This window comes from Salvelinus sp. IW2-2015, linkage group LG18 (assembly GCF_002910315.2).
Source record: "Salvelinus sp. IW2-2015 linkage group LG18, ASM291031v2, whole genome shotgun sequence".
Lineage (NCBI taxonomy): Eukaryota > Metazoa > Chordata > Actinopteri > Salmoniformes > Salmonidae > Salvelinus > Salvelinus sp. IW2-2015.
The window spans coordinates 19,540,552-19,550,690 of NC_036858.1; the positions used below are offsets into that span (position 1 = coordinate 19,540,552).

General features: G+C 39.4%; 1 protein-coding gene across 22 annotated transcripts in view; it reads left to right on the top strand.

Annotated features, from left to right (window-relative positions):
* Nucleotides 1-10,139, top strand: part of cmn (calymmin) — a 70,076-nt gene that overhangs the window by 19,918 nt on the left and 40,019 nt on the right. For 11 of the 22 annotated variants that reach the window (XM_024008420.2, XM_024008419.2, XM_024008436.2 and 8 more), the window contains 10 exons: nucleotides 132-188; nucleotides 721-1,572; nucleotides 4,319-4,381; nucleotides 5,097-5,147; nucleotides 5,240-5,287; nucleotides 6,825-6,875; nucleotides 7,120-7,188; nucleotides 7,993-8,058; nucleotides 8,189-8,227; nucleotides 9,504-9,587. In XM_024008420.2, the coding sequence (XP_023864188.1) occupies nucleotides 132-188; nucleotides 721-1,572; nucleotides 4,319-4,381; nucleotides 5,097-5,147; nucleotides 5,240-5,287; nucleotides 6,825-6,875; nucleotides 7,120-7,188; nucleotides 7,993-8,058; nucleotides 8,189-8,227; nucleotides 9,504-9,587 (1,380 nt within the window). The remainder of the gene's footprint in view (nucleotides 1-131; nucleotides 189-720; nucleotides 1,573-4,318; nucleotides 4,382-5,096; nucleotides 5,148-5,239; nucleotides 5,288-6,824; nucleotides 6,876-7,119; nucleotides 7,189-7,992; nucleotides 8,059-8,188; nucleotides 8,228-9,503; nucleotides 9,588-10,139) is intronic. The other 11 variants (XM_024008421.2, XM_024008439.2, XM_024008428.2 and 8 more) reach the window with 11 other exon arrangements.

Consider the following 10,139-nt stretch of genomic DNA (forward strand, 5'->3'; position numbering starts at 1 on the left):
GCTCACTCTATCCAATGTTTGCCATTTTCCAATGTTCGTCAATTGCCACTTTGATCTTAACTTGTAAGCAATGTACATTGTAATGCGCACTTGATTTGTGAGTCAGTATTTTTAACTCTTGTGGTTCCTAGGGTATGGTGTTCCTGCTGGTGTACCCAATGGACATTTGGCTAAAGAAGTCAATACTGGTAAATGCTCCATGTTGTCTGATTGTGGCCTCAGCTTTTTCCGTCTTAACCTGTTTGATGAGTCCATTTTGTTCTGTATGGTTGAGTTTATCTTGTATGTGGTTTGTCTCAACATGTCTTACAATATGTGTCTTCTGATCTAATATGGGTGRAACTAGTATGGTGTTTAAAGCACGTTTTCATGTTCTTCTTGCATGTTGTAATTTGTGTCAATCGGTCTGCACTGTACAGTTTGTCTATATATGTGGTTTGTCTCAGAGTAACTACTAAGGTATTATGGTGCATGTGTTTTATTTTATAAGCAATAATTGAGCAGTATTRCATTTCAGATTTCAAGCATGTCTTTCTCTACTATTTATGCGTGTGCTGTATGTCTGTCGTGGTTTGTGTTAATCGGTAAGACGTCCATTGTTTGTTTTATCTCTTAAATGATCATGCCAAGATACTGTCATACTGCATGTTTCACTGTTGCACTTTTTCACTGATTAGTTATCTTTTAGTTGGTACAAAGTTACTGTGTTTTGGTTCCCAGGTTACGGCATGCCAAATGGTCAGGGTACTAAAGGTGTTGGTGCACCGAATGGAAAGGGCCCCAAAGGTGAAGTTCTTACTCCTGAAGCACTAAGCCTTGCACCAGCACCCGAGCCAGGACTTGTAGTACCTGAGCCAAMAAAGGGTGTAGCTCTAATCTTTCCACAAGGGAAGACATACCCTAAGCCAGCACCAGTTCCACAAGGGAAGCTTTTCCCTAATCCAATACCTATAGTACCACAGGCAAAGAGTCCAAAGACAGCGCCAGAGCCAGCACCGGTTCCACAAGGAAAGACATACGCTAAGCCAGCACCAAAGCTAGCACCTGTCGTTCCACAAGGAAAGCCGTGCCCTAACAAAGCACCAGAGGCAGCGCCAGTTCCACATGGGAAGACATACCCGAAGCCAGCATCTGTAGTACCACAGGCAAAGAGTCCGAAGCCAGCGCCAGTTCCACAAGGGAAGCCGTACCCTGAGCCAGCACCTGTCTTTTCACAATGGAAGCCGTACCCTGAGCCAGCACCTGTCGTTTCACAAGGGAAGCCGTACCCTGAGCCAGCACCTGTCGTTTCACAAGGGAAGCCGTACCCTGAGCCAGCACCTGTCGTTTCACAAGGGAAGCCGTACCCTGAGCCAGCACCTGTYGTTTCACAATGGAAGCCGTACCCTGAGCCAGCACCTGTCGTTTCACAATGGAAGCCGTACCCTGAGCCAGCACCTGTGGTTCCACAAGGAAAGACGTACCCTAAACTAGCACCAGAGCCAGCATCACAGGCAAAAAGTCCAAAGCCAGTGGCACCAGCCGTGGCACCAGCCGTGCCTCAAAGAAAGAGTCCCAAAGTACCAAACATGGGTAAAACTCTACTATTCTCTGCATGTCCATGAGGTGGTGTGCCATGTTAATGGCATGCTTCGTATTTAGTTAGAATTTGTATCACACTGGCCAAGGAGTGTAGAAGCATCAGATTTTCTTAAAGCATGTAAGTAGCTAGCTATGGAAATAACCTGTATTGAAATGGAATATCCTCACATAAACAGGATAATGGTTTGGGATGTTCAATCCATGGGAGAATATTTTTAAACCAACCTTTACTTGGCAMTTCTTCCTTCTCGACTTGGAAGGAACCGTTGTCTTCTGAATTCCCATGGCTAGTTGCAGGTGTATTTTGGAATTTAGGAAATGCTCTGTTAAATTAAATAAGTGTTTGTGCMATGAAGTAATCCAACAATGGACAGTGGGGTTCGCAATTGTTGACACCCTWGATAAAGATGAGCAAAWATTACTCTAAAATAAATCATTCAAATATCTCACATGGATAGGCAAACCATTCCATAAAAATGGAGCTCTATAGGAGAAAGCCCTGCCTCCAGCTGTTTGCTTAGAAATTCTAGGGACAGTAAGGAGGCCTGCGTCTTGTGACTGCAGCGTACGTGTAGGTATGTACGGCAGGACCAAATCGGAAAGATAGGTAGGAGCAAGCCCATGTAATGTTTTGTAGGTTGGCAGTAAAAGCTTGAAATCAGCCCTAGCCTTAACAGGATGCCAGTGTAGAGAGGCTAGCACTGGAGTAATGTGATCAAATGTTTTGGTTCCAGTCAAGATTCTAGCAGCCGTGTTTAGCACTAACTGAAGTTTATTTAGTGCTTTATCCGGGTAGCTGGAAAGTAGAGCATTGCAGTAGTCTAATCTAGAAGTGACAAAAGCATGGCTAAATTTTTCTGTATCATTTTGGGACAAAGTTCCTGATTTTTGCAATGTTACATAGATGGTTAAAAGCTAATAATAATAATAATTGTATGTGTGGGGTACAGAGATGAGGTAGTCATTCAACAATGATGTTAAACAGTATTATAGCGCACAGTGTGAATCCATGCAACTTATTATGTGACTTACTAAGCACATTTTTACTCCTGAATTAATTTAGGCTTGCCATAACAAAGGGGTTGAATACTTACTGACTCAAGACATTTCAGTTWSTCAWTTTTTACAATTTAATATTTTGAAAAATGTAATCCCACTTTGATATTATTGGGTATTGTGTGTAGGCCATTGACAAACAAATATAAATKTAATATATTTTAAATTCAGGCTGTAACAAAACAAAATGTAYGTCTAAATCTGTTTACATGTTTTATTACCGTGTTTAACATTGTCTGCTTTAGTTRGTGGTGTTTGCTTTAGTTTAGACAATGAAGGCTTTGACAGTGCCTGTATTTACACATTTTGGGCTGAATCCTAACTTGAGATCCATGCAACCAAGTCAGACYTTCGCATAGATCATGCATTGAAATGATGTCAATGAGAAATTTGTGCAAAGTTTCAAGATAAGGGTGCGGATTTCATGTTGGGTTTTCAGTGTTTACAATGTGCAATTTTTTTTGCACACCATGGTTGTTGTTCACTATGGGACTTTCTGTCATAGTTTTTTGTGTCAAAATGTTTCTGTCCATTGATGTTCTAAAAAGAAGAGCCTTATGTGGGAACTTCACTGGGAATGTTTAATTTTAGGCAAATAACTAAAACCAGAWGACCGTTGACATCATATTTGTTTACAATTTCAAACAAAAATGACCAGTGGCTGTAAATGGTGATGACCTTGTGGCCCTTAGGTTATGTCACTGKAAGTGAGGTCCCGGAGAAAAAAAATGGTGGGTCGGGCACACCTCCTGGGAAAGGTGATTGGGGCGTAGACCCTGAACCTCAGGTGCCAAAAAGTACTGAACCCATGGTTACAAAGGTTGTGCCTGCGTTGGTACCTGAAACCCTGACTAAAGGTGCACCAGGGGTGGCACTGGAAGAAGTGAGCATTAAAAGTGAGCCTGCAGTTGTACCTGAAAAATCAGCAGTGGAACATGAGGTGCTGGAATCTAAAGTTGGGAGTCCACCTGGTAAACTAACACTTGATATTGTTTGGGTCTTTGGATGTGTAAGTGCTGTCATATAAACACAGTGTATGTTTGTCACATAATCACTGGTCCTTGTATATGTCTACACCTGTCCCGCACCTGTGTAATGTGTATGTACATGTCAAGTCTTCTGTTTGTCTTGTCAACAAGTTCATCACATGTTGCTGGCATCCATATGGTATCATGGACTGTTTGAGTGTGTCACATTTATTTATTTTGAATTGTTTTAGTGTGTTGGTTGTCATATTAGTTTTATGTTTTTGTTTTTGTCGCCAAATAATTTAAGAAAATGTAGGTTTATTAATGTCATGATATGTTTTTTGTTATTGCACTTCTCTCATGTGTTGGTCTGTTGGAACTTCCACTGGTGMACTGCTGCATCCAATGTTATTGGACACGAATAATCGAAACGATACCATATAGATTGTAGGCTCAAGTATTTGTTTGATGTTSAGTGTGAAGCCTGTGGTCTGTCTGTCTATGTAGTCATTGGTTGTTACTAGACATCTCTTTGTGTTTCCCTGGTTTGAGATCAGTTTCAATCAATGTTTTAAGTATGATTACTGGATTACTGGCGGTTATTTGTCATGATAAATCTGTGGTGTAGCCTAATATTTCTCCGTGAGTAAGAGGATGTATGTTGAGGTCGGCCTTGCCAGGTCTTCTTTTATTGATACCGTTGTGACCCCTAGTAGATGGTGAAGGAGCTGGGAACCCCAATGGCAATGGGCAGGGAGCTAAACCAGCCAAACCTGGTAAACAGTTACTAGTAATATCAAGGAAAATATACAGTACAAATACACCCATAGATAAATACAAGTATAACTAATGTAGAAATAGTTTGCTACCCCAGCACCGCATTTTTATTGTGCTATTAGTATAATTATAGTTAGGTTTTGTTATTTTATTCATTGGTTTACTTGAATACATGGCATTCTATTTATATTGCATTTTTTCTGGCATGGATATTCTAGACTGTGGACCATCAGGAGTGCCAAATGGACAATGGGTGAAAATACCCAGTAATGGTTAACCAAGAGTACTATGTCMTATTCACAGGTGATCTGAATGGCATTTATTAAACAATGTGCCATGATCACCTCAACCTAAATGGTTTAAAGTGCATGCTGTTTTTCTGTTTTTGCCTATTTGAGCAGTTAATGTTTTTGCATGGATATTGTTGTTTGATCTGGCATGGTAACAACTGTTGGAATGTCTTTGTTATTGGACGGTGAATGTTGAGTCTCACTCTGAGTGCATGACCTTTGACTCATGCCTCTTCCCCAGATTGTTCACGTTGAGCACCTACGATGGTGTCCCACTTGGTTGACCTGTGCTGGTGGAGGAATTGTTCATTTATAGTGCTAAACCTAACTTGAACACAATAATAATATACGACATGTATAGGAGTTACACATTTGTAGAACAGTTAACTCGTACCTGATTTCACTTCACACCATGTTATTTAAGGTTATGGTCCAGGAGCTGGTGTCCCCATTGGCTTGGGTGCTAAACCCAATGGTAAATTTGCCCTAGAGCCTAATATCATACATTATTTTGCATGCCATCAATGAGGTCTTCCACACACTCAGCTTTCTGTGTATGATGATTAGGTTACGGAGGAGGAACTGGTGTAAACGGAGGTGGCGCGAAACCCAATGGTAAATTGTTACTGGTTAATCGAAGCAGTCATAGTAGCTATTTATTATAGATTATTTAAAGATGAATGTTACCACGTAGGCCCACAACATAACAGTCACTCTTATACAGTGCATTCGGAAAATGTATTCAAACCCCTTCCCTTTTTCCAAATGTTGTTACATTACAGCCTTTTTCTAAAATTGATTAAATAGTTTTCCTCATCAATCTACACACAATACCCCACAATGACAAAGTGAAAACAGGTTTTTAGAAATGTTTGCAAAAACRGCAATACCTTATCTACAGAAGTATTCAGACCCTTTGCGATGACTCGAAATTGAACTCAGGTGCATCGCGTTTCCATTGATCATCCTTGATTTTTCTACAACTTGATTGGTATTCACCTGTGGTAAATTAATTTGCTTGGACATGATTTGGAAAGGTCCCACAGTTGACAGTGCATGTCAGAGCAAAAACAAAGACATGAGGTCGAAGGAATTGTCCGTAGAGCCAGAGACAGGATTGTGTCGAGGCACAGTTCTGGGGAAGGGTAATACAAATGTCTGCAGCATTGAATGTCCCCAAGAACACAGTGTCCTCCATCATTCTTAAATGGAARAAGTTTGGAACCACCAAGACTATCCTAGAGCTGGCTGCCCGGCCAAACTGAGCAATCGGGGGGGAAAAGGGCCTTGGTCAGGGAGGTGACCAAGAACCCGATGGTCAGTCTGACAGAGATCCAGAGTTCCTCTGTGGAAATAGGAGAACCTTCCAGAATGACAACCATCTCTGCAGCACTCCACCAATCAGGCCTTTATGGTAGAGTGGCCAGGGGGAAGCCACTCCTCCGTAAAAGGCACATGACAGCCGGCTTGGAGTTGCCAAAGGGCACCTAAAGGGCTCTCAGACCGTGAGAAACAAGATGCTTTGGTCTGACGAAACCAAGATTGAACTCTTTGGCCTGAATGCCAAGCATCACGTCTGGAGGAAACAGAGCCTGGACAACGTTCCCCATCCAACCTGACAGAGCTTGAGAGGATCTGCAGAGAAGAATGGGAGAAACTCCCCAAATACAGGTGTGCCAAGCTTGAAGCGTCATACCCAAGAAGACTCAAGGCTGTAATCGCTGCCAAAGGTGCTTCAACAAAGTACTGAGTGAAGGGTCTGAATACTTATGTAAATGTGATATTTCATATTATAATTTTTGTACATTTGCAAAAATTTCTAAAAACCTGTTTTTGCTTTGTCATTATGGGGTATTGTGTGTAGATTGAGGGGGGAAAATGTAATCCATTTTAGAATAAGGCTGTAACGTAACAAAATGTGGAAAAAAGGTCAAGGGGTCTGAACACATTCCGAGTGCACTGCATGTGGTGCTGGCAATATAATACCCAATGCTGAATTCATTATAGAAGAACTTTAGCAGAGATAATCGTGTGCAGGAGTTGTCTTTTCAAATAAGTGTTTTTAGTGGGGGTTTTGTACACATTTTTACATTATTGTGCATGCTATCAATGAGATCTTCTACMCACTTGGATTTCTGTTAATGGTGAATAGGTTACGGTGTCGGAGCCGGTGCACCAAACGGACATGGAGTCAACCCCAATGGTAAATCTACTCTGTTGTCTTGTGTGGTTTWAAGCCTAAACAAAACGATTGCCATTTCATGTTGGCATCAGGTTTTCCAGTGCAATTATTTTTTGTTGAGCTGTTGTCTGTTGTCATTTTCTGTTGTCATTTTAATGGTTTGTGGGAGTTGACTTTTATATTAAGTTTAGTTTTCATCATACATTCTTGTGCATGCCATTAATGAGGTCTTCCACACTCTAAGATTTTGGTTAATGGTCATTAGGTTACGGTGCAGGAGCTGGTGTACCAAATGGAGGTGGTGTCCCCAATGGCTATGGTGCTAAACCAAATGGTAAATTGCTACTGTTTTGAAAAAGTMATATGTGGTTCTTGGAATAAAACCCCCAGTGTCAAATTAATTATCAAAATAATTTATTGTTGACATTTCAGTCTTTGGTCACATACCTAAATGTTGACATGTGCAAAGTAATAAAGTGTGGAGGAGTTGTCTTTTAAATTACACTTTTCATCATATGTTCTTGTCTGTCTTTTACTATTTTATGGTGGCACCAGGTTTCATATTTTTTGATGGRGTGTTGGTGTTGTCAATTTGCATGTTTTAAACATTGTAGTCTATTTCCCCTCTATTCTAATTCATGTTTAAAAGATGTCTCGAAGTGTGTGTGTGTAATGTATTTGTTTCTAACCCATTTATTGACTGTGTGCAATGCACTCAGTGGCTCTGTTTTGGAAATGCCTTTACCGATKGTCTTTTTAGAGGCTTCATTTCAAGTAAATCTGTGTGCCCTGACCGAATAAATGCATTATACTAGTGTCATTGGMCACAATTCATCTCCATATGCGTCTCCGATTTTGCTCAATGTAATGTAAATGTTTGTCCATGGTACAAGCACCATTTTCTATTGCACTCAGTAACTAAGTTCTGCTTTTTCAGATATTAAGTAAAAGATATTCAGACTTTGTGATATATTTGTTATAGGATATGGAGCTGGAGTATATCCAAATGGAGGGGGAGCTAATGCACCCAAACCAGATAAACACCTTGTTTTAAATAAGTTATGAGCCTTGCAACCTTTCTAACACCTGGCAGTGTTTTTTCTAAAGTGTGTAGTAAATGTTGTCTTGTGATCTATAGGTAATGGTGCTGTTGCAGGGGGCTATAATCCTGTTGCTGCCGGCTATGGATATGGACCTGGAGCAGGTAATACCAATATTCACTGTAGAATGATTGTGAGTGTGAACCATTTCCATTTTTGTACTGAAGAAAACATGTTCAATATAGGCTACTAAATGTCCTAATATAAATTCCTAAATGGATTTTCTTTGTGCAGGTGAAAATCCGTTCGCAGGGAAACCCAAACAACATAGTGGTGAGTACCCAGCTAGCACACAAGAGCATGCCCAAGCGAAAAACAATGAATTATATTACAAGTATACTTAAATATACAAAACAATAAAATACTTCAAATATGAGATGTACTTCTAGTATATCTTACGTATACTATAAATATAATATAATTACACTTCAACACACTTAAAAGTTTACTTTCAATTCATTGTTTTCGTATACTATAAATATACTATTATCAACCTTCAATACACTTATTAAAAGTGTACTTCAAATTCATTGTTTTTCAGTCTTAAAATATACTATATGTTCCCTATCATTAAACTTAAACACACTCATTAAAACTGTACTAAAATTTCAAACGCTTTAATTGTAATTTAGTAAATTAATTCTAAATACACTTGGAGTTGAAGCATAGATTTATTTTAAAGGAAACTCTGCTTGTGAGTGATCAAATACACAGTACCTTGCAAAAGTATTCATACTCCTTGCATTTCTTCACACTTTGTGTTACGAAGTGGGATTAAAATTGATTTGATTTGTTGTCAACAATGAACTCAAAATACTCATGTCAAAGTGGAAGAAAAAAAAGTTTGATTAATAAAAATGTGATAAGTATAGTCATTGCATAAGTATTCAGACCCTTTGAGGCAAGCCTAAATTATGCTGAACAAAAATATAACATGCAACAATTTCAAAGATTTTACTGAGTTACAGTTCATATAAAGAAATCAGTCAACTGAAATAAATTCACTAGGCCCTAATCTRTGGATTTCACATGACTGGGAACAAAGATATGCATCTGTTGGTCACAGATAAATTGCAACAAAAAGGTAGGGGTGTGAATCAGAAAACCAGTCAGTATCTGGTGTGACCACCATTTGCTTCATGCAGCGCAACACGTCTCCTTCACAGAGTTGATCAGGATGTTGATTGTGGCCTGTGGAATGTTGTCCCACTCCTCGCTGCCAAAGGTGTTTCAAGCATGTATTGTCTCAAGGAGCTGAATACTTTAATTTTATCCAATTGTTCAGAGAACTTTAAGAAACATCATTMTTTTTTTAGGAATTTCAGTACTTCAACGTAATGTTTCCTAGAGGTTCCCACAGGTTCTATTTAAAAACATCTGACTATATTCTGGGAACATTCTCCAAAATGTTGTGACATTACGGATGTTCTCAGAACATAAAGACAACTTAGAGAAACAACTATATTTTTGGACAATGTCATTACTTCATCAGAACATTTCATACAAGTTCTCATATGGTTCTATTTAAAAAATGATTTTACTATTGTAGGTTATGGTCAAGGTGTCTACCCTGGAGCTGGTTATGGATATGGCGCAGCTGCAAATGGAAATGGCTACGGTGGACCTGCAATWGGTAAGTTTAGCATTGCAGGCTGTTTGGATATTGAAGGGACACCGGTCTTGCCCTCATGTGGTAACACWWTTTTTTTTTCTTAACATACAATGCATTTGGAAAGTATTCAGACCCCTTGAACTAMTCGTTTCTATGCGACACGGCCAMGTGTAGAAGTAGATAGTTCGTCACMCMRTGTGACCAAACAAAGATATACACACATGCAAGAGRCATATCTTATCGGATACAAAACATAGATTTAATATATTTCMGAATTTTCTATGATTTTTGGAAAGCCACCTGCAACAAGCTACTTTTTTCACATAATCGAGAACTAAGAAAGTMTTGCCAAGAAGAGGTTAGTTGAAAAATCTAYGGTGGYGGTTTGTATGGGGCTTTCCTGTAATGGACAYCAAAAATCTTTGCTTATATCACATTATCTGGCCTACAATCTGTAGCTACATAAATGCTACCTCGTTAGAGGCATCCTACTGAGCACAAGTCTGTTGAACAGACGTCTTGTGCTCAGTTGGATTGTTCAAAATCACGCCATTTGGTCTACCTTGTATCTGT